General features: G+C 42.1%; 1 protein-coding gene across 2 annotated transcripts in view; it reads right to left on the bottom strand.

The window, feature by feature from the left end:
* ALDH9A1 (aldehyde dehydrogenase 9 family member A1) overlaps positions 1 to 22,535 on the bottom strand; it is a 29,198-nt gene extending 6,663 nt beyond the window's left edge. Inside the window, exons 1-8 of one of the 2 annotated variants that reach the window (XM_027526980.1) lie at positions 22,302 to 22,535; positions 20,217 to 20,362; positions 9,869 to 9,998; positions 8,934 to 9,068; positions 7,409 to 7,605; positions 6,610 to 6,750; positions 3,169 to 3,357; positions 2,850 to 2,937 (exon numbers count right to left, since the gene is read on the bottom strand). In XM_027526980.1, the coding sequence (XP_027382781.1) occupies positions 2,850 to 2,937; positions 3,169 to 3,357; positions 6,610 to 6,750; positions 7,409 to 7,605; positions 8,934 to 9,068; positions 9,869 to 9,998; positions 20,217 to 20,362; positions 22,302 to 22,488 (1,213 nt within the window). In that variant the 5' untranslated portion in view covers positions 22,489 to 22,535. Of the gene's footprint in view, positions 1 to 2,849; positions 2,938 to 3,168; positions 3,358 to 6,609; positions 6,751 to 7,408; positions 7,606 to 8,933; positions 9,069 to 9,868; positions 9,999 to 20,216; positions 20,363 to 22,143 lie in introns of both variants that reach the window. The other variant, XM_027526990.1, reaches the window with a different exon arrangement.
* Positions 22,536 to 24,702: the final 2,167 nt, after the last annotated feature.

Here is a 24,702-nt window from a genome sequence, read left to right as displayed (position 1 = left end):
CCCCAGTGACCTTCAAGAGAATGGTGCTTTTATCTCACTGTGGCTGAGAAACAGCTCATCTCAGCGCTGGCAACCATTGCAAGGAGTGAGATATGCGTCCGCAAGGCTGTGTGATATATGTAAATGCTGAGGCAGGAAAACAGCCTTAGAGCCCTACTATAAATACCAGCTTTACACCAGCCAAAGCTAAAAACCAACTACTCACATATCTATAAAGATGAGGACTCCAAAATCTCCTCAGAGATAGATCAGAGCTTGTATATACAAAGTAAAAACAGCTCTTTGTTCCTCTGTATGTAACAGTGTACTTTGGGGACACCGAAATTATCTACAAAGGTATATTCAATGATTTTAGGTGGTGATTAAGGATAGTTTGAAAGTGAAATGAAAGTGAAGTCGCTCAGTCGTGTGCAACTCTTTGCAACCCCATGGACTGCAGCCTACCAGGCTCCTCCATCCGTGGGATTTTCCAGGCAAGAGTACTGGAGTGGGGTGCCATCGCCTTCTCTGCAAGGATAGTTTATTATGATCTAAATCTCTGAAAACTGCTAGTCCATATACCATGTTTAGGGAAAGTGTTAGAATAGTAAATGATTCATGACAGTTTATTACCCAACTGTCCCAGAATACAGTTCGTCTTACGCAGGCTGATAACAGAGTGTGGCGCTGTGTGCAGTATGCTCTACACCAGAGTCAAGAGATGAGGGGATAAAGCAGCAGCTCATATGTGAGAAAAGAGAGGTCCCTGCACTGTACTTCAGCCCCAAATCTAGTAAATGAATCTAAAGATTGAGCCTCTGGAGTCAGTCTCAAACTTTAATGTGCACAAAAACAAACTGAGAACTTTCTTTCCCTTTTGAACTTTTTATTTTGTATTGGAGTATAGCCAATTAACGATGCTGTGCAGTTCCAGGTGGACAGCGAAAGGACTCGACCATACATTTACATGTATCCATTCTCCCAAAACGCAGGTCTTGAGGTTCTAGCTCCTCAGAGTTACATTTGGGGGTCTAGGGCAGAGGATAGAAATCTGCCTCGACCAGTTTTCCAAGCAATACTGACACTGTGGACCACAAATTGGGCTTTCAGAATCACTAGGATGAAGTGGAGGTAGTTAGCTCCCTGTTCTTTACATAGGTTCACAGCTTAAAAAAAACTTTTTTTTCCTAATTGCAAAATACACATTCTCAATTTAAGTCTGTTGTAGTGAGAGGGATCAACCTAGAACTTGTTACACAGAGTGAAGTAAGTCAGAAAGAGGAAAACAAATATCATATACTAATGCATATTTATGGAATCTACAAAAGGTACTGAGGATCCTATTTGCAGGGCAAGAATAGAGGCAGGCATCTTTACGATACAGAGTTGCGGACACAGAGCGAGGGTCGACAGGAAGGAGAGGGTGGGACGAGTTGGGAGACCAGCGTTGACCCACCATCTTTACGATACAGAGTTGCGGACACAGAGCGAGGGTCGACAGGAAGGAGAGGGTGGGACGAGTTGGGAGACCAGCGTTGACCCACCATGTGTAAACAGACAGCGAGAGGGGAGCTGCTGTGTAACAGGGAGGTGAGCCGGCCAGGATGGGTGGGGTGGGGGGCGTGGGAAGGAGGCTCAAGAGGGAAGGCACGGATCTATACTTATAGCTGATTCACACTGTATAGCAGAAACCAACACAACACTGTAAAGCAATTATCCTTCAACTAAATAAACAAACATAATCTACAGAAAATCTGTAATATTCAGCAATGCATGAAGTTTAACAAAAATCACCTTTACTCCAAGCATCTAGAGAAGTAAACCCACTATCAATATTATGATGCATGTTCTCTGCTCCTTCTTTGTCCCATGCACATATCTGGTTTTTCAGATTTGGGATAATACCACATACACTATTGCTTAACCTATATTTGCTATTTAAAAACATAATGTTAAGTTTTCCTTCTTTAACAGCTACAAGCTAGTTCATGGTATGGATGCTAAACGCACAGCCTTTACGCCTCAGTAGTTGCTTTTCTAGCAAGGGCTAAAGGTTAAACTGCATCAAGTCAAATACCAAGTGTTGAAAAGTGGCACCACTATCAACCTCAGGGACAAAGTCAGCTGAGTCTATCTTCAAGATAAGGTGTAAGGAATTATACTGCATTATTTCATCTATATATAGTTTTTTAAAGCCAAGAAGACTGGCAGTATTTTTACAGTAGATACTAACACCACCACCGTCTAAACAGTGTCCCCGCAGGCAGGAGGGGAGGAGACGTCTAAACAGTGTCCCCGCAGGCAGGAGGGGAGGAGACGTCTAAACAGTGTCCCCGCAGGCAGGAGGGGAGGAGACGTCTAAACAGTGTCCCCGCAGGCAGGAGGGGAGGAGACGGATGAGAACAGCAGGAGGACCACACACTTGACTGTCCAAACCCGGAGACTGTTCAGACTGAAAGGAAATGCTAACAATGATTATATCAGTTAAGTTTTAATATTAGTATACTGTCTGACAAATTGGTTTTATTATATTGATGATCTAAAAGTTCAAAGTAAAACACACTCTTTACCAAGTTGCTTGAGAAAAGAAATTCACTACTTAAGTTTTAATCAAACATGAATTTTCATTTTGGTTCTAGAACAACAGGTGTGTGCCTAGTTAAGTCCCAGGTAACTGATAACACCATCCAAGAAGAGGAGGGGCAAACAGGAGGCTTCCATGGCAACAGAGAACTTCTACTTCTCACATCTGAGTAGCGGCGACACACAGTTCCGACCCTTGCCTTACACCATATGTACAGTTTATAAATTTTTTTTTGTGTCTAACATTTAATTCAAACTGTTTAAAAGCAAACAAGAAGAGGACATACTTAACACACAAGGTCTCATGTAATACCCATCCTTTAATTTGGGGTCTTCAGGTACAAAGACATCTCCACCACATAACACTTTAGCACCCTGCCAAAAAAGAAAGGAAGAATGCATACTTTATGTTAAACACACAACCTCAATATGCATTCTGGAAATGCTACCTGTGTCCTGAACGAATGGACACTTAGTCACTCTACTGCAAGTGCAGTGCAGAATACGGCTCCCAGATGGACATGACCACAGGGAAGCACGCAGAGCAAGTAACCCAGGAGGAATTACCCTTCCCCTCATCTCGTCGCATCTCTACTTGTTTCTTACCTGCTCCTTTGCCACTTTAACAAACCCAAGGACTCGCTCCAGATGTGGTCGGTTGATGAGGGGACCCATCCTTGTATCTTCCAGAAGGGGATCTCCAATTTTTATCCTTTGCGTCTGTTTCACCACTTCCTCTGTAAATTGATCAAGAATTTCCTTTTGCACAAATACCCTTGTACCATTACAACAAACCTAAAAAACAGACACAAATTATATGTAAGTAAGGGGTAAAAAGCTTCCCCAGTGGCTCAGCAGTAAACAATCTGTATGCAATGCAGGAGACACAGGAGACATGGATTCAATCCCTGGGTCAGGAAGATCCCCTGGAGGAAGAAATGGCAACTCATTCCAGTATTCTTGCCTGGGAAATCCCAAGGGCAGAGGAGCCTGGTGGGCTACAGTCCATGCGGTCACAAAGAGTCAGATGTGACTGAGCACACCACAAAGGGGGGAAAAAGGAAAAGGGAAAAAAATCCAGCAGCTTTAAATTTAAAAGAAACAGGGGACTTCCTGGTGGTCCAGTGGCTAAGGCTCTGTGCTCCCAATTCAGGGACACAGGTTCCATCCCTGGTTGGGGAACTAGATCCCACATGCAGCAGCTAAGACCCTGTGCAGCCAAAAAAAAAATTAAAGAAACAGTATACCGTGTTTAAAAGTTAGTTCCATTTCTAAAAAATTATCACCATACTGAACAGGATCACACATGTAATTGAAGGCATGCTACCCTACATACAAACTCTCTGCCCCTTGAAATAAAAGTTAAGCCTTTGTTTTTGTTTAAATTTCCTTAAGGCAATTAATAGATCTACATGTCTCATAAGACTTCTCCTATTTTCTCACCTCAGGTGTTCAATTTGGTTGTATATTTTGAGGTTAAGAGTAGAAGGAATTGAAGAGTACAAACAGATCAAGAACTGAGATCCTGAGTCTAATAAAAATCTAGAGCATTTCATAGTCAATGTTTGTCTTTAAAATCATAAATAATGAGGAATGCCCTGGTGGTCCAGTGGTTAGGACCCCATTTCACTGCTGGGCCCCAGGTTCAATCTCTGGTCAGGAAACTAAGTAAGATCCTACATCCTGTGTGGTGCAGCCAAAAAAATAAAATAATAAATTTAAAAATAAGATCTCAATTTAAAATAAAGTGAATATCATAACCATATTGAAGGGGGTGGTGAAAGAAGAACTGACCCATTAATTTCTGAACACAGATTTTAACTATATACCCTTAGGCTAAAACCAAAAAGAACTATAGAAAGAAGGTTGCAAGCTAGTCAGAAGGTTTGTTTTCCACAGTAATGCAAGTGCAAATCTGAAACTATTATAAACATATTCTAGGACTGAGCAATTACATGTATTGTGAGTAATGGATGCTAAATGTTTCACTATCAGAGAAGGAAATTATGAACATGGAAAGGAGGAGGCTAAAATAAACCTTGCAACACTGGAATGATGGGAAATATCTGTATAAACTTATAGTTATTAATATAGACAGATATAAATAGATATATGTGTGCTTACATACACATATGCCAAATATCAATATGTATTTCCTGGCTCTGGACTCTTGAGAGGACATAGAAGCGATAATACTCCAGCAGAAACAAGTACATCTGGCACCCAGATCTTCATTTCTAAAAACCGTTTACCATTAAATGGAACCAAGTTTTCTTAGAGAAATAGCTCATTCCAGAGTTCCACCACAGAAAGCACAAGATGTGTTTAGAACACCTTGCTATGCCAGGAAGTAAAACAGTGCTCAAAGAATAATGGGGACATATCAAAAAGCCATAGAAAGAGGCTCCCACCAGCAGAATCTTCAATTATTTGAGCATCAAAACAAATAGTAATAGTAACTCACAGAATGAGGTAAGAATCCATGGGTTCATGCTGATAAAAGTAAATGAATGAAAAACAAACTAGGGAGATGGGGAAAAAGTTCTTTCTTTCAATAGGCACTAAACTAAATAAATGCAGAAGGAATAACAGAATTGGAAAATCACCACTTGGTGACCACCAGAAAAAGATGTTCTAGGGGACATCAAAGGGTGCTAAAACCAGCAGATCCAAGTTTGATAAGGCACAAGGTAGTCTCACTTGATCTCCTACAAGACACTCATTAACCTCAGAGGAAAAAACAGCAACTTCAAGATAAAGACCCACCTTAAGTGGGTGATCAAAGTCAGCGACACCACTGTCAAATACCATTTTTTGCCAAAACTCCATAAACTAAATCCAATTAAAAAAAAAAAAAACAACTAAACAGACCCAAAATGAGGAACATTTTACAAAATAAATGGGTTGATTCTTCTAAAATGTCAAGGTACTGAAAGACCAGAATGACTTTAGAACTATTCCAGATTAAATGAGATTAAAGAGACACCACAAGTAAATGCAACACATCTTCCTGGATTAGATCTTAAGCCAGCAAAAAATAAGCTGTTTCTAAAAGGACATTAGTCAAACAAATGCAGAAATCTGAATAAGGGTTATGATTGAATAACAGTACTACATTAACACCAAGTTACGGATTCTACTAACCATTGTGCTTATTTAAGAGAAGGCAATAGGCTTCCCTGGTGGCTCAGAGTGGTAAAGCATCTGTTTGCCATGCAGGAGACCCAGGTTAGATCCCTGGGTTGGGAAGATCCCCTGGAAAAGGAAATGGCAGCCCACTCCAGTACTCTTGCCTGGAAAATCCCATGGACAGAGGAGCCTGGTAGGCTACAGTCCATGGGGTCGCAAAGAGTTGGACACGACTGAGCGACTTCACTTTCACTTTTTTTGAGAAATACACATGAATGGAGAGGTTACAGATCTTCTGTGTGCAACTTTCAAACAGTTCAGAAAAATATAGTAACATGCATATGCATGCACAGACAGTAAGTGAAAAGTCAAAGTGTTAGCTGCTCAGTCGTGTCCAACTCTTTGCAACCCCAGGGACTGTAGCCCACAAAGATCCTCTGCCATGGCATTCTCCGCAAGAATACTGGAGTGGGTTGCCATTCCCTTGTCCAGGGGGTCTTCCTGATCCAGGGATTGAACCCAGGTCTCCTGTATTGCAGGCAGATTCTTTATTGTCTGAACCATCAGGGAAACCCATGAAAAGACAGCCAGAATGGTAAATGTGATAAAATGTTAACATTGAAGAACCTGGTTCAAAGGTATATGAGAATTCTTTGTATTATCTGTGCAACTTTTCTGTAAGTCTGAAATTATTTCAAAATAACAAGCTTTAAAACAAGCTGTGGGAGGTTCAAAAGGGAGGGGATATGTGTATACCTATGGCTGATGCATGTTGAGGTTTGACAGAAAACAACAGAATTCTGTAAAGCAATTATCCTTCAAATTAAAAAATAAATAAATTAAAAAAAAACAAAAAAACATGCTGTGATATGAAAGGTGAAGACTCCCTCTAAACCTCTTTCAGGGTCAGGTACACACCTCGCCTTGAGTAAGGAAGTTGGCCATCAGCGCCCCCTTCACAGCATTCTTCATGTCACAGTCTGAGAAGATGATAAGTGGAGACTTGCCTCCGAGTTCCAGGGTGACAGGTTTGATTCCTTTAGCAGACATCTCCATGATCTTACAGAACAAGAACAAAAGCATCGAGAAGTTGAACACCAATGAGATTACATGTTATAGGTTAACTCGACCGTGACCCTGAAAATTCATGTTGAACTACGTGTGACCTGCAGCCTTGTTCTCAATATACTCTGTCCTTAGTCTACTTGAAATAGTCTTTTCCAGAACACTGAAGAGAATCTAAGAATTGCATATTCTTAAGAGGGAGTTCATTTAAGACAACCTGTCAATTCATCTGTCATGGGCAGAAATTCTTTTGTATTGCTCTAACTGTGTTCCAGGCTGACAGAACTCAGAGCACAAATTAAGGTCAAATCGATGAATCTGAACAAACTGGGAAAACACCCTTTATTCAGAGGCGGCAGCTACAGATGAGGTAAGCCACTGAAGGATACGAGTGGCAGCCCAGGGTCTGACCCCCCAGACACAGGCAGAAGACGACTTCCGTCCCCAGCGGGCCTAACACACCGAGCTGCTCTAACTACTCCTTCACACTTCTCAAGTACACTTCAGACCTTGGCCCAGTAATCCGTACAGCCTCCCTGCCAATACAAGCTAGGTAAAATCAGAGGCTAAGCCTCCACCACATGCTCTGGGGAGGCCTGACAGAGCCACACTGAGATGTCATAACCAGATGCCCCTACTGATTCACTCTCACCTTTGAGCCGGTGGGAACGCTTCCAGTGAAGGAGACTTTAGCCACATCACGATGCTGACACAGGAACTGGCCTGTGGCAGCCCCTCCCTGCACCACGTTGAAGAGCCCAGGAGGGACTCCAGCTTCAGTATAGATTTCAGCCAGCAGCAACACGGACACGGGCGTGAAGGGAGAAGGTTTAAAGACCATGGCGTTACCTGCATTACCAAGACAAAAATACAGAAAGATTTTTTAAGACTGAAGATCCTCTGAAGACAGGACAAGGAGGACACATCAAGAACAACTCCAGTTGAGAAACACTGTATGACATCCCTTATATGCAGAATCTAAAAAGAAATGATACAAATGAACTTATTTATAAAATAACAGATACAGACTCACAGACTTAGAAAAGTAACTTATGGTTGCCAGTGGGGAAGGATGGAGGGCAGGGATAGTTAGGGAGTTTAGGATCAACATGTACACACTGCTGTATTTCAAACTGATAACCAACAAGAACCTACTGCAGAGCACACAGAACTCTACTCAATGCTATATGGCAGCCTGGATGGGAGGGGAGTTTGGGGTAGAATGGATACATGTATATGTGATTGGCTGAGTCCCTTCACTGTTCACCTGAAACTGTCACAACATTGTTAATCAGCTATACGCAATATAAAATTAAAAATTAAAAAAAACAACTCTAATTGTTTCCTGTTCCCCATCAAATGCTAGACCAAAAATTATTATTAATAAGTAAACCTATCTTGTTCTTCCCTCCATAGTTTCTCTCATGAAACAGACCAAGCCACACACTTGCAATGTCTCAACCAGTAATGCCTTATGTATCTACAGCTTTTCACATATATTAACCTCATTTAACATTTGCAACAGCAGTATGAAGTAGGTATGATTAGACCCATTTTATAAAAGCTGAAACTGAAGATAAGAAAGGTTAATTAATTTGATGCGAGTCTGCAAGGCTAGTAACTTAATTATATTTCTCCTCTATCACAGAGAAATGGGCAAAACAAACATGAGGCAGCAACAAGAAAAAAGCTGCATTTCAATACAATGTCTTAATACTAGACTCTTTTAACCTGAGAGTTTTTTCTAAGACATAATGTCTTCTTTTCCCACAGATTCTTCGCTTTAAATAGTGCAAGAAATCCTTTTATTAATCAACCAAAGCTTCTCTAATGGAAACCTTGCCTTTCATTTCTCTTAAGACACAAATTAAGTTTGTCTTCTGCTTCCTAAATGAAGTGAAATTCCCAAGTGCTACCTGCTACACAGAAACAAATGCTCAGAATTCTTGTCCATAAAGGAAGAGAACTTTCAAGTGCACAAATCTAATTCATTTGACACTAATAATAATAATAATAAAATCTCCAAGACCAAAATTAACTTTCTTCCTTCCCACAAACAAAAATAAATAAAAATGGGAATAATGTATAACCTCAAAGCTCCCTAAGGGGCAGGGCAGGGGTGAAATCATGCCAGGGAGAAAGGGTAGCTCCCAGGCGGAAGAATAATCCATACTTACCACAAGCCAGAGCTGGAGCCGACTTCCAGCAGGCGATCTGAAAGGGGTAGTTCCACGCTCCTATTCCAACACACACCCCTAGTGGTTCCCTTCTGGTGTAACCAAAGGATCCACCTGGGAGCTGGATGTGTTCGCCTAAGAGGACAGAGAGGGTAGAGAACAGTGTAGGTCGCCTGCCCCAAGAGTCCGCCAGTGCCTGGACTCACTCTGGACTCCAGCCAGACCACCCACCCCCAGCCACTGGGCTCTGGTCTTTTGTTCATTCTAGTTATTCGTACATTGCTTCTGCATGTTCTCTCCACATAAAGAATCCTTATTATCCTTCAAGCTAACGTTCATTCAACTCAATATAATCCTCTAAAAATTTACCAAGCATCCACCACATAACTCACAGGAAATGGAACAGAAATGGGGAGAGACTTGGCAGCTAAACAGTCCCAGGACCCTGAGCCTCAGCCTTCTCACCCCCACTGACCTCCTGGGCCTGGCCAACCCAGCCAACATGTGAACTGTTGGACACTTCCTAGACAGTAAAAGAAAATTTTTTGCTGAGTAAGTAAAACTAATAAATATGATGCACTCACTGAGTCTTGCAAGAACTGGTTTTTGCACAACCTTGTCTATGCCTCAGCTACAAGGTTAGGGGCTTTATATACTGGGCTGGGCAAAAAGTTTATTCAGGTTTTTCCATACAATGTTATGGAAAAACTACAACCCCATACATCATCTCATCTAATCCCTCTAATAACCAATAAGATAGGGATGATCTCCCGTTTAAATAAAGATAAGTAATTCTCAGTGACACCCAAGTAGAGAGGTTAAGTCCAAGATTTTAACTCAGGTCTGTCTTAATTCCAAAACCTGTACCCTACTCCACTAGGCTCTGCTCCCCTGCTTCCTATAAGCTGGTCACAAAAGGCGAGGTGTGGGCTTACCAGCCATGGATCCCGCCAAGCCTGCATAGTACTCCAGGCACTGCCAGGAAGTGTCAATGTCCCAGCGGGCCTCAAAGATGGACTTCCCATTGTTGATAGTCTCCATAGTGGCAATTTCATCCCTCCGTTCCTTTGGGCAAAGCAGAGAACTAGACTGAAGACAAATCACCATACACCTCAACATATTCAACAATCAAAACAGAATACATTGCCTAATTTTTCAAAACAGAAACAGCTTGAACTTCCAAAAGAAAGGAATGGCTGGACATCTGGAAGAGATGAAAGTTGTTGCTAAACAGCACCCTGTCCTCCCCATCAAGTAACTGTCACAGATACAAGACCAACACCTCATTCCAAGATTAGTTAGAAAAGGACTGTTCTGAGAAATATTATATATGTACACCTGCACCAAATATGTACAGATATTTGTGCATCAGGTTTTCCTGGTGGCTCAGACAGTAAAGAATCTGCCTGCAACGCAGGACACCCGAGTTCGATCCCTGGGTCAGGAAGATCCCCTGGAGAAGTGAACGGAAACCCACTCCAGTATTCTTGCCTGGAGAATTCCATGGACAGAGGAGCCTGGAGGACTGCAGTCCATGGGGTCGCAAAAAGTCAGACAAGACTGAGTGACTAACACACTGCATGTATACAGTAAGAACAAAGAGTCCTTAGGAGAACTGTACAAAACAGCCAGATACACATCAACACAAATGGGTTTAATTCACCCAAAGAAATGCAGCATGCCAAAATCACAAGATAATTATTTTCTAATGCTCATTACTCATCAATTGTCTTTTCAAATTCTGTTTCCAGATGTGGTTTACACAACTTAAACGTACTACAGATGGCCAAAAACGAACAAAAAGATCTTGGAAATTAGACCTGAAAAAATAAATAATGTCCCCAAAGGAGATGAAAAACTTGAATATGGGGGTTTCCCTGGTGGCTCAGTGGTTGCTACAAAAGTATTGCAATTTTGGACTGTGCATTTTAAATCATTGTAACTAGGCTCAAATACATCTTTTTTAATCAAAGTAGGAACTATGACAATCAACACATTTTTGCCAACAAGAAATAAGTTTGTTTATTCTTATAGCATAAAAATCCATGCTTCAGGATTCAACAAACTCCTGGAAAGCATTTTCTGCTTCCTGCTGGTTATGAAAGCATTTTCCCTGCAAACAGTTGTCAAGATGCTTGAAGAAGTGGTCGTCAGTTGGCAAGAGGTCGGGTGGAATATGGCAGATGAAGCAAAACTTTGTAGCCCAATCCTCTCAATTTGTGAAGCTTGTACAACTTTTGGTTGTACAATGTGCAGTCGGGCATTGTTGTGGAGAACTGGGCCCTTTCTGTTGACCAGTACCGGCTGCAGGCATTGAAGTTTTCAGTGTATCTCATCAGCTTGCTGTGCATACTTCTCAGATGTAATGGTTTTGCCAGGATTTAGAAAGCTATAGTGGATCAGACCAGCAGCAGACCACCTAACAATGACCATGACCTTTTTTTGGTGCAAATTTGGCTTTGGGAAGTGCTCTGGAGCTTCTTCTTGGTCCAACCACTGTGCTGGTTGTTGCTGGTTGTCATATAAAATCCACTTTTCATTACACATCATGTCCTGATCAAGAAATGGTTTGTTGTTGCACAGAATAAGGGAGGACAATACTTCAAAACGATGATTTTTAAAATTTTTGGTTAGCTCATGAGGCACCCACTCATCAAGTGTTTTCACCTTTCCAATTTGCTTCAAACGCCAAATGATCATAGAATGATCAACTCTGAATTCTTGTGCAATTTCTCATGTAGTTGTAAGAGGATCAGCTTCGATAATGGCTCTTAATTGGTCACTGTCAACTTCTGATGGCCGGCCACTATGTTCCTCATCCTCAAGACACTCATCTCCTTTGCAAAACCTCTTGAACCACTGCTGCACTGTATATTCATTAGCAGTTCCTGGGCCAAACACATTGTTGCAAGCTGTCTGCACTTCTTTATGACCTATTTTGAATGCTAATAAAAAAGTCATTCGAATTTGCTTTTTGTCTAACATCATTTCTATAGTCTAAAATAAATACAAAATAAACAGCAAGCAACAAGTCATTAGCAAAAAAAAGAGAAATGCGCATTAAAATGATGTATAACATAACCACATTTAAGAACGTAATCCAGGATCAAATGGCAAAGTTCAACAATGCAAAACTGCAATTACTTTGGCACCAATCTGTGTCTCCTAGACACAGGTTCGATCCCTGATCTGGGAAGATGCCACATGAAGCAACTAAGCCTATGAGCCACAACTACTGACCTATGGTCTAGAGCTGGGGAGCTGGAACTACTGTGTCCATGTGCCACAACTACTGAAGCCCATGTGCTCTAGAGCCCACGCTCTGCAACAAGAGAAGCCACTGAAATAAGAAGACGGCATGCTGCAACGCAGAGTAGCCCCTGCTCGCCGCAACTAGAGCAAAGTCCTCATGGCAACAAAGACGTAGCACAGCCAAAAATAAATAAAATTATTTAGAAAATCTGAATATGTAAGAAATAGGTATTTGCTATTACAGATCTGATTTTCATTAAAAAAAAAACACTGTGGTCAAAATCTGTACATAAAACATGAATTGAACAATTGACAAGAAAGATGCATCTCTTACTAAAACTGACAATCAGTATGGCTGACCAGAAGCAAAATGAAATTAACAGAAATTAACACAAGTGTCTAACACAAGAGCTACCAAGTACAGATCTCAGAAAGCACGGAAGGATGAAATACAGGAAACGGCACTTTGATCATGATAATTGGACATGGTCTATTTCTACAAAGACTGGAGGTATGAAGTGCTTTGATTCGTTCATTCCACATTTGTTGGATTCCAGAAAAGATGACAGAGTAGGACTTGAGCTCAGCTCCTTTCATGAAAACACCAAAATCACAACTAACTGCTAAACAGCCATCAACAAGAAAGACCAGAACCTCCCAAAAAAGCTATTCTGCATCCAAAGACAAAGAAGAAGTCAACAAGATGGTGCGGGGCGGTACACTGCTAATCTAGTCAAATCCCACACTCACCAGGTAGGTGACCCACAAATTGGAAGATAATTATATTGCAGAGGTTCTTCCACAGGAGTGAGAGTTCTGAGCCCCACATCAGGCACCCCAGCCTGGAATACTGGCATCAGGAGGAGGAGCCCCCAGAGCATTTGGCTTTGAAGACCACTGGGTCTTAATTACAGGGACTCCACAGGAGTGGAAGAGATAAAAACTTCACTCTTGGAGGATGCACAGAAGATCTCATGCACACCAGAACCCCAGGAAAAAGCAGCAAGTGACTCCATAGGAGCCTGGGTCAGACCTACCTGCTGGTCTCTGAGTGTGTCCTGAGAAGGCAGAGGGTGGCTGGCTTTGGTTTACAGTGAGGACAAGGACATCAGTGGCAGAGGAACCACAGAATACTCACTGGCATGAGCTCTCCTGAAGGCTGATATTTTGGCACCAAGACCTGGCTCCCCCAACAGCCTACAGGCCCCAGTGCTGGGATGCCTCGGGCCAAACAACCAACAGGGCGGAAACACAGCCCCATCCACCAGCAGACAGGCTGCCTAAAGTCTTCTTAAAGACTAAAGCCACGTCTAGACTCATCGCTTGACACGGCCCTGCCCACCAGAGGGCTAAGACCCAGACCCACATACCAGTAGGCAGGAACCAGCCCCTCCCTCCAGGAAGCCTGCAAAAGCCTCTAAACCAGCCTCATCCATGAGGCAGCAGATACCAGGAACAAGAGGAATAACTCCCCTGCGGCCTACAGGATGGAGACCACAAACACAGAGAGTTAGATAGAGGAGACAGTAGAGAAACATGTTCCAGATGAAGTAACAGGAGAAAACCCCAGAACAACAACCAAGTGAAGTGGAGCTAGACAATCATTTCACACTCTTTACTAAGAAAAAGGACAGATCCAGTCTCTTCCTTCAAGGAGCTCACTTCTTAAAAAGGAAGTTAGTAAGTGCTAAACAAAATTCTGCAATTACTGAATAGACATGTTTCTTCAGAAAGGATGATTTGTTTACATCCAAACACAGTCTAAATTAAACTGCCTTTCAAACCAACAATTTACCTTCTCTTTCCTGATTCTATACTCACCAAAACGATTTTTTAACAATTAATTAATTTTTCCCAGTTACTGATACTAGAAAGAGGGTACCTAGGAAGACAACAGCCATTAGTTCTGATGTAACAGTTCTTGAATTAAAAGACACTTACTCCTTGGAAGGAAAGTTATGACCAACCTAGATAGCATATTCAAAAGCAGAGACATTACTTTGCCAACAAAGGTCTGTCTAGTCAAGGCTATGGTTTTTCCAGTGGTCATGTATGGATGTGAGAGTTGGACTGTGAAGAAGGCTGAGTGCCGAAGAATTGATGCTTTTGAACTGTGGTGCTGGAGAAGACTCTTGAGAGTCCTTTAGACTGTGAGGAGATCCAACCAGCCCATTCTAAAGGAGATCAGCCCTGGGTGTTCTTTGGAAGGAATGATGCTAAAGCTGAAACTCTTTGTACTCTTGAAACTCTTAATACTTTGGCCACCTCATGCAAAGAGTTGACTCACTGGAAAAGACTCTGATGCTGAGAGGGATTGTGGGCAGGAGGAGAAGGGGACGACAGAGGATGAGACGGCTGGATGGCATCACTGACTCGATGGACGTGAGTCTGAGTGAACTCCAGGAGTTGGTGATGGACAGGGAGGCCTGGCATGCTGCAATTCATGGGGTCGAAAAGAGTCACACACGACTGAGCGACTGAACTGAACTGAACTGACTGAACAGTTCTTTAACCAGGTGTGAATCATCCCACTTCTTGATGTGTTGAGTATGATCAATGTAAAACACATTTTCAAAAGGCAGGGAACTAGTCCCTAAAGAGGAAGTAGGCACCAGTTCACTAATCAGCATAAACACACTGATGAAATCAGTATGTTACACTTCAAACACATGAAGAAATATTAAACTGACAAAAGTGAAATGCTGTTGTCTTCCACATTAATACAAGCATGAACAGACGAGAATTAATCTATGACTACTGCTGAAAAGCCTTGGAATATTTACTAAGAAAGGAAGTTTCATTAAGATTTTTTTTTTTTTGGTAAAGAATGGATAGGCAATTAGTTTTGAGGACTATTTCAAGGTTTCAACTCAAAGAGAAAATTCAATCTATTGGCTGGTCTTTTGAAATTTTTCTTGTCTTATTCCAGCATCCTCTATCCTCATGCAAAAGGTTATTTCTAAAAAGCCATTGTGGGGCCTTTTGACATACCTTGCTGCTGCTACTGCTGCTAACTCGCTTCAGTCACGTCCGACTCTGTGCGACGCCATAGACGGCAGCCCACCAGGCTCCCCCGTCCCTGGAATTGTCCAGGCAAGAACATTGGAGGGAGTTGCCATTTCCTTCTCCAACACATGAAAGTGAAAAGTGAAAGTGAAGTCGCTCAGTCGTGTCCGACTCTTATCGACCCCAGAGACGGCAGCCCACCAGGCTCCTCTGTCCATGGGAGTCTCCAGGCAAGAGTACTGGAGTGGGGTGCCATTGCCTTCTCCTTACAAGGATCATAAAAAAGACACTGATGAAAACTATCAAGCAGTCCAAGGGAATCTCTAACACTTAATACTGCATTCAGGGAAATGGGATTCCTTTGCCCTCCTGGGATAAGGAGGGCAGAAGGGAAAGGGGAAAACAATGTAAGCTTCCTGCCCCTACTAGCTCCAAGAGCCACCATAAAACAAAACTGTCCACCATGACAACACACTGCGATGAGCATCTCTTGGGAAGCATGTGCTTCATATCTACCCCTATCCCTCTCTTGGCCACCCCGCTTCTCATGTGACCTGACCACGGGTCCACTGGATGAAAGGGAAGAAGAAAAGCCCCATCCCCCTCCTTCATTTCAAACCGCCAAGCAAGCATTAAGTGTCTAGCTTTTTTATAAGAGAACAGCATGAGCAAAGACATGCCCATTCAACTCTAATAAGCCTGAGCCCCTGCTTGCTTCAAGAGGCAGAGCTGAGCAAAAGAACGGCTGAAGGCAAGTGCATAAGCTACACACGCACTCTTTTCTATGTGTAAATAGTGGTAAAATACATTATAGTTTTAAAATACATTTCTCTCTCCTTTTAAAGCCAAATGACAGCGACTTTCCTAAGGAGGCTCCAACTTAGAAATGATTGGCGCCTACCATTAAGATCTTTATAATTTGATAAAAAGCATCAAAAAATTCAAAGTGAAAAGGGAAACTTTTTTCCCTTTTTTTTGAAACCATCACATACAATGGTATGTGTAACTAACACATACCAAAAACTGTTCATTTCACTAGGAGTCCATAGGCTTCCAGCTAAGATAGAGTAATAGGGATCAGATTTAGGCTCCATCCTCAAGCAACTAAAAATACCAGATAAAATACACAAAACAACAATTTTTACAAAACAACAATTTTCAGACACTGGACATTGGACAGCTCAGGACAGTGATCCCTGAGAGAAGGAAACAAATGAGGTGGGCCCTACATATGTTCTTGCCTGCTTCCTGGAAAAAGTCTCTATCAGAGAGCCAGTAAGAGGGCCTTAGGTGGGACCCAACAGATACTCTGAGTTAAGGAAACAGGTTGGGCATTCAAGGACTATGTGATGGCTACAGTATGCATTCTAGGGATAGGAGAGAAGAGAGCTGCACAGAAGAATCCCAGAGATCCCCCTTAAGTCTTCATCTGAGAACTGGTCAGTGTGAGGACCCTACCCAAGGCTAGGAAAAAACTAACCAAGAAGGTGAAAAGGAAAAAAAAAAAAAATCCCCAGAACTCACATAGGGGCATGAACAATTCATGTTCCCACCAGTCATGTTAAGAAAAACCTCACTAGTACACAGAGCATCAAGCTAGGTATTCAGAAGAGTATTCAATAGTGGGGGAAAATAAGCTGTTCTGATCACACCTAACAAAGAACAGGAACAAGTCTTGCAAGGATCAAACTAATTCCAAGTAACTTCACTGTGTCCCAGAACAAAGCTCATTAATGTTTTAAAGTACAAGAATATTCAGCATCCAACACATAAAAATCACAATGTTTAGTGATAACAAATTACTAGACAGGCAAAAGATAGGAAAGTTATATAACATTTAACCAGGAGGAAAAAAACCAGTCATCCAAAACAGGAAAGTTATATAACACCTAACAAGGAGGAAAAAGTCAACCAATAGAAAGAGATCCAGAGCTGGTAGATGTCACAATTAGTAGAGGGAGATATTAAAAGTTATTATGACTATATTCCATGTGTTCAGGAAAGTAGAGGAAAACATGAACGTGTTAAGGAGCAACATGGAACAACAACAAAAAAGACTCACGTTGCATGTCTAGAGATGAAAAATACACCAGACGGGATTAACAGCAGATCAGATACTATGGAAGAAAAGGTAGGTGAACTTTACGTGTAACAATGCAAATTACCCAAAATGAAACACAGAGAGAAAAAACTGCGGAAAAAAATGAACAGATCATTAGTGAGCTGTAGAACAGTTTCAAGTAGCTCAAGGTATATGTAATTGGAGGCTCTGAAGAAGAGGAAATAGAAGAGTGGGGGCAGAAGAAATATCTAAAGAAATAATAGCCATAATTTTTCCAAATGTAACTATATATGTACAAATTCAAGAGAAACTCCAAACAAAAGAAATATAAAGAAAACTGCATCAAAAGACAATGAACTTGTTTAAAACTGATGACAAGAAGAAAATCTTAAAAGCAGCCAGAGAGGTAACAAATATTTAATAGAAGGGAGCAAAAATAAGAATGACAGCAGACTTCTCTTCTGAAACCAAACAAGTCAGAAGACAGCAATGCAACATCTTTAAAGCACTGAAAGAAAAAACTGTCAATCTAGAATTATTTATCTAGAACTCTTTTTGAAAATGAAAGCAAGGACATCCCTGGTGGTCCAGTGGTAAAGAATCTGCCTGCAGTTCAGGGGATATGGCTTTGATCCCTGGTCCAGGAAGATTCCATATGCCTCGGGGCAACTAAGCCCATGCGCCACTCCAGAGCCCACAGGCTTCGAGTACTGAGCCCTAACGACAGCAATGACTGAAGCCTGCAAGCCCTAGAGCCCGTGATTTGCAACACAGGCAACCACAGCAATGAGAAGCCTGCACACTGCAACTAGAGGGCAGCCCCTGCCTGCAGCAGCTCCAGAAAGCCCACACAGCAGCGAAGACAGCACAGCCAAAAACAGATAAGTAAAAAGTGTAAAACTAATATAAATAAAGGAATAATGAAAGTGAAATAAAGACTTCAGACATACAAAAGCTAAAAGAACATCTCTAGCAAACCTGCACATGAAACATGCTAAGGAAATTTCTTCAAGCAGAAATAAAAATGGTAACATAGAAATCTGGGCCTTCCCAAGGGATGAAGAACACTAGTTATGTTAAAAATGTGAGTAAATATAAATATTTTTATCTTATAGAAGATAATTGTGCGTAGTTTAAAAATGGAAAGGGCAAGGAACTATAGATCATGATTAAATTCAAAAATCACTGAAAGAAAACAACCAGGGGCTAAACTGTAGGTTGTGGTCAGGGGGTGGGATCTGTTCAGTCATAGAATAATTTCAGGTAAAGGTGGATCCAGGGCTTCCCTGGTGTTTCAGGGCTAAAGAATCTGAATGCCAATGCAGGAGGCGCAGGTTTGATCATCAGTCTGGAAGGTCCCCTTGAGAAGGAAATGGCAACCCACTCTAGAATTCTTGCCTGGGAAATCCCACGGACAGAGAAGCCTGGAGAGCTAAAGTCCATGGGATTGCAAAAAGTCAAACAGGACTTAGTAACTGAACAAAAACAACAGCAGCAAAGGTAGATTCAGGCCATGATCATCAGACAAGAGCTTTCGAGAAAGACAGTAATATATTCTTGACTGTAAAAAATTATATAAAATATTAAAGAAAACGGAATGAAGAGTTTAAAGAAAAAGAAAATTAACATTAGACAGTCGATTTCAGAGCAAAAAAAAAAAATAGGTACTACTCAGGATTTTAAAAATAATTTTATAATAATAAAAGAGCCAGTTCTTAAGAAGGTAAAACAAACCAAATGCTTATGCACAAGCAAAAGTGAGAGGCAAGTTAGAATAATAAATTATCAGCTTTGAGTTACAACTTTTAATCTACCAAATTAAAAATAAATTTTGATAAAAGAAAACACCTTGTTGGGAGAAAATTCTCCAGGAATATTTTGATATTACTGCATGGTGTAGGCTTTCAGCAAAGGCCACCGGCAAGCGGACTGAAAAGCAAAGGCCTTGGAAGGCAATGACAGCATCTCCCTAAAGACGGAGGTCTCTGAAAAGATGTGGAGATAAAAAGCTCTCTACTCCCAGTTCTTGGAGACTTCTGCTTACATTCCAGGGTAATAAATCTAGTGATACCTTTCCCCTTAACCTTGGAGATCTGCTCAGTGAGTAACATCTCATTAACCTTAACAAGTAACCTTTCACCAAAGGAGAGAATGGGCAGATATGCCCCTTATAAGCTGAGGCTCTTAATTTTGGGGTTCCTCTCCTACAGTGCAACCCACTGTATGCAACGGGGTAACATCTAGCTCTTACTGCATCACCCCATGGGGACTGGGGCTCAGAAAACTAGTACTAAAGTATTTTGCTGTGAGTAATAAACTCTCTCTCTAATCCAGAAAACTTTATGTTTCTTGTCAGAATACGCATATAACCTTGCAAACAGGGTAACTCTCAGACCCCCAGTTTCTGACATAACACACTGATAAAGAAAAAAGTCATCACAGTCCTACACTGAGAGATATCCCTGATTTATATTTTGGTGTATATCCTCTGAATCTTCTAATTTTCTGTAAAGACAATCTAGTACTTTTGCCTTTTAAGACTGTAAAAAGCTAAACTTTATTTCATAAGAGGGAAACAGGAATGAATCTATGAAATCTTCTAGGCAACTAAGGCAGAAAATTAACCTGAAAAAGAAAAGTCAACTTCAGAGTCATCAGAGGAAAGAGTAAACATATAGTTAAAAAGAAGAGGAGACAAGCTACAAAGGATACATTATCATTACAACAAAGAAGGAAAAGAAAGCCTGCCCAGGGAGATGTCACAAGGAGCCTAGAGCCAGAAAGAAATCACTGAAGGAAAGCTTGTTGTACATATCAAAGTGAGCATATGGAAATGTTTTTGGATCTCATCAAAAAGGTATCACTTAATAATGCACCAGTCTAACTGCAAATCATCACACACACAAAAAAATCACAGAGCAATGCAAGAGGACTTTTCTGGAAGAGATTAAATTAAAACATACCCTTATTATCCTGGCAGCCTCCAAAAGGATTCGGCAACGCTCCATGCCAGATTTTTGACTCCATATTTTAAAGGCAGCCTTTGCATCCTGAACAGCCAAATTTACTTCCTTTTCTCCTGAACATGTGAAAGTAGCTATCACCCTACCTATAAATACAGGGAAAGTCAGTGTTAATTTCAAATGTTTGCCACATATTTTAAATAAAGTATTGTGTATCCATTTTCCTTTCAGTGATCCTCTTCCTGTTTTTAAGTATAGTCTGATTTAGTGACTACCCCTAAAGCAACAGCTTATCTTTTAAAGAATCTAATAAAAGTTGAACACTTGTCTTCAGAAAAATGTACTGTGTCTCTTGCCTAGCACACCTTGAACTCTGGGGTAAGAACTCCTGCCCTCCTCTATTTCACACTTGGGTTTACTAAGGTTAACTTCCTATCAATTATTTCACAATGCTCTTTAACAGTATTTTATAATCTCAGAGGTTTTGCAAAATCAAAGTATTCACTCTCCTGGGTTATGAATTCTGATTTTAAATCACTGGTCTGTGTTCTATGTAAGTCATATAATACTACTGATACTTGATGAACATGGTTAATAAATAGAGGATCAAGAAAAGATATTACTAAAAGCAAGAAAATTTTTTTCTCAAATATGAGGGAAAAAAATCCCAATCTCTCATTTTCTTCTTGTTTTTGTTGTTCAGTTACTAAGTCACGTCTGACTTTTTGTGACCCCATGGGCTGTAGCCTGCCAGGCTCCTTTGTCCATGGGATTTTCCAGGCAAGAATTCTGGAGTGGGTTGCCATTTCCAACTCCAAGGGATCTTCCAGACCCAGGGATCGAACCCACATCTCCTATGTTGGCAGGTGCATTCTTTACCACTGGGCCACCTCGGAAGCCCATTTCATTTTCTTACTTCAATCCTATTCCCTACACTGGGCAAAATATAAAATGATCAGTTTTTCTAGACCCAAATCCTAAGGGTTGTGACTGACACTACTAAAAAGAAATCTCTAGGATGTCAGTTAAGGGTCTTCCCTCCCACAAGAACATCTGGGACTCTGCTTTTTCCAGAGATTTCACAAACCTGTATTATAAATTTGAGTAGCCAATTGATAGAGGTAGTGGCTAAGAATCACACAGAACACACTGTAGGCAGTTAAAATAAAGAGCAATTTTTCTGTCTTTTGTATCAATATGGGAGTGGGAAATCAAGAGGCCTAAAGGAGAGCCTGATGGTGGCTGTGGGCCCTTCCTGCTCTGACAAGTCGCTGCTCTGTGGTTTTCTGTAATTGATCACACCTAAATTCTCCAGTTTCTTGAAATTCAGTTTTATCCGTCTGGGGATATACTATTCGGTTTGCACAAACATTTATATTTCTCTCCTCGCAAACATTAAACCTAGCAAAACAAAATAAAAACAAAAAACTTCTTCCTCATTTGCTTTGTGATCTTTGGACTTCCCAAGGCCTGGCACAGTGCTTGGCACACATTAAATACTGGATAAAAGCAGAATTTTTTATATCCCTTTCCCAGCTCTGGTTCGTGTCCGGAAACACTTTTAACACTAGGGGATGGCAACAAAGTAATCATTCACGCTCATTACAACCATCTGTGCATGCTCCTCCATTTTGGCACACGTATTTCTTTTCACCCTGTCCTAGAATTCTTCTAAGTCCACCGTTGAAGACATTACTGAGATCCTACCTTTAAAATTTAATAATTAACACAAAGACACTACCTTACCCACCGGGGCTCTGTGGGCTCTGTTCAGGCTGTTGTGAAATTAACCTTGACCCCACCGCGCAACTCACGAGCTGCTCCCCTTTTCTACGACTCCTTCCTGCCCCGGTCCAGAAGCTCCCGTGTTTGCGCAGCATCCTTAGCTGCCTACACAGATAACTTTATACTCTACACCATCACTTACCCGTGCTCAGTAAACGTCTGTTCATTGCACTACTCGAAGCTTCAGGAAGTTAGAATAGGTTTCACCCCTGGGGCGGGGGAGCGTCAGTCCGCGCCACAGCTTCGCCCCTACCCTGGCCCCCTCGACCCGGCCCCAGCGCCGTCCCTCCGACCCGTTACCGGTTGCTGGCTCGAAAGCCTTCTCGGTGCCGGAGGCATCCACTGGTTCCACGCGGGCCCCGCCACGGTAATTGAGCGGCTGCGACACGACGAAGGTGCCAGTGCTCATGGCGGCGATCCGAGCAGAAGCTGGCCTGAGGGTGCGGGAAAGCGTACACAGTGCAGCCAGGCCAGCTCGGAGAAACATGGGGAGAAGGAGCCGCGGAGAGGGCCAAGCCTGAGGGGCGGGGCCGCGGGGAGGCGGGGCCGCGGGGGGGGCGGGGCAGGACGCGGGCTGAGGGAGGGGCGGGGCCGGGCGAGGGCTGGGGCAGTGCGGAGGGGCGGGGCCGAGGCAAGACGCGAGCTGAGGGAGGGGCGCGCCCGGACTAGAGTTGAGGGGCCTCCAGACAAGGGCCCGCCTTCCGGGGCGGAGTTTGCAAGACTTCCGTGCAGTCAGTTGGCTAGTCGGTGGTCCAGGTCGGCTCCTCGCTTAGCCTAGAGGCTGGGTGGCACATCAGTCTTACACATAAACTCACGCACGCCCACGCACTCACTTTCTCCCCCTCACTGTCTCCAGAAAGTGAAAGTGAAATCGCTCAGTCGTGTCCGACATGGACTGTAGCCCACCAGGCTCCTCTGTCCATGGGATTCTCCAGGCAAGAGTACTGGAGTAGGTTGCCATTTCCTTCTCCAGGGGATCTTCCCAACCCAGGGGTCGAACCCCAGGCCTCCCGCACTACGGCAGACGCTTTACCGTCTGAGCCACCAGAGAAGCTCAGTATTTATAACAAGAGTTTTCAGGTTCATCACTACATGTTATCAGCCTAGGGTCTTCTGATCATTCGGTCTAAGGAAAGGGGAGGATTAGATCCAGTGATTAGGATTACCCATTTCCACTGCACTAGACACCGTTGAACCCCTGATGAAGGAACTAAGATCAAAAGATCACACATGCCATGCCAGGGCGTGTGTGAGTGTGTGTGTGTGTGTGTGTGTATAATGAAAGAAAGTGAAAGTGTTAATTGCTCAGACCTGTCTGACTCTGCGACCCCAAGGACTGTAGTCCGCCTGGCTTCTCTGTCCATGGGATTTTTCAGGCAAGAATACTGGAGTGGGTAGCCATTCCCTCCTCCAAGGGATCTTCCCAACCCAGGGATGGAACCCAGCTCTCCTAAATTGCAGGCAGATTGTTTACCGTCTGAGCAACCAGGTAAGTATATATTTATTTATCTATTTATCAATATCTCCTAGCTGAGCATGTTATAACTTTCTTAGATTATCTGGTACACATCTCCCAAACGTCAAACTTTATACAGATAATGAGGTTTACATTTCTTTCTTCTTCCAGATCAGTGTTTAAAACAAGAGTTTTAAGTTCAAATAGGTAACACAGACTTTGAAAAGAAAGTTGTTTTTTTTTTTTTTTACTTTGGCAGGAAAGCACAACAGAGAAATCTACTCCATATGATAAACAATAGAGTTAGTCACACCATAATTAGTCACAAAGTGACTTTGTGAATTAATTTTACTTCTGAATTAATTCTCTTTACCTCTGAATTAATTAGCTTTCATGTTTGGTTGGGCTTCCGTGGTGGCACTGGTAAAGAATCTGCCTGCAATGCAGAAGACCAGAGTTCGATCCCTGGATCAGGAAGATTCCCTGGAGGCGGGCATGGCAACCCACTCCAGTATTCTTGCCTGGAGAATCCCATGGACAGATTCTCCCATGACAAAGAGCAGACTACAGTCCACGGGGTTGCACAGAGATAGACGCGACTGAAGCGACTAAGCAGCAGCAGCAGCAGTAGCATGCTTGGTTGTATTATCAAAGGCAAAGATAGCAGATGCTTATGTGGGAAAGACATTTATTTCTCTATCATAGAACATGCTAAACAGTGCAGCAATAATACAGTGGCCCTAAAGTGTTAGAAAGGGGCCCCCTCGGTTCTTCTGCTCTGACACTCTCACATGTTAATTGCTCCATGTTCTTTCAAAGACCGCTCTCCCTTATCTTCTCATAGAGGAGCTTCAGACATACGGAGACATAGCTACCATCTTGTATGTCACAAAAAGCATCCAGACAATTCTGATGCAGGTGACTCATGTGGTCCTTGGACCACACTCAAAACAACTAAGTTTGTTTCCAAATTATGACTCTTGGAACACTGATTTTGTAAGATGTTCCTTATTAAAAAAAAAAAGATTCTATTTAATATACCCTTCTTCTGGAAATTAACAATAATTATTAGCACATTTAGAGCTCAAGTAAGTGCTGCAGTAAAAAAATCTGTTCAAAACAAGTGAGGGAGATTAGAAGTACAAACTTCCAGTTATAAAATAAAAGAGTCACAGGGGTATAATATACAACACAGGGAATACAATCAATAATATTGCAATAACTTTGTATGGTAACCAGTCTTAA

Source organism: Bos indicus x Bos taurus, chromosome 3 (genome assembly GCF_003369695.1).
Source record: "Bos indicus x Bos taurus breed Angus x Brahman F1 hybrid chromosome 3, Bos_hybrid_MaternalHap_v2.0, whole genome shotgun sequence".
NCBI classification, from domain to species: Eukaryota; Metazoa; Chordata; class Mammalia; order Artiodactyla; family Bovidae; genus Bos; species Bos indicus x Bos taurus.
Note: the sequence above shows the minus strand (reverse complement) of the source record. Positions and strands in the feature narration are given on the sequence as shown.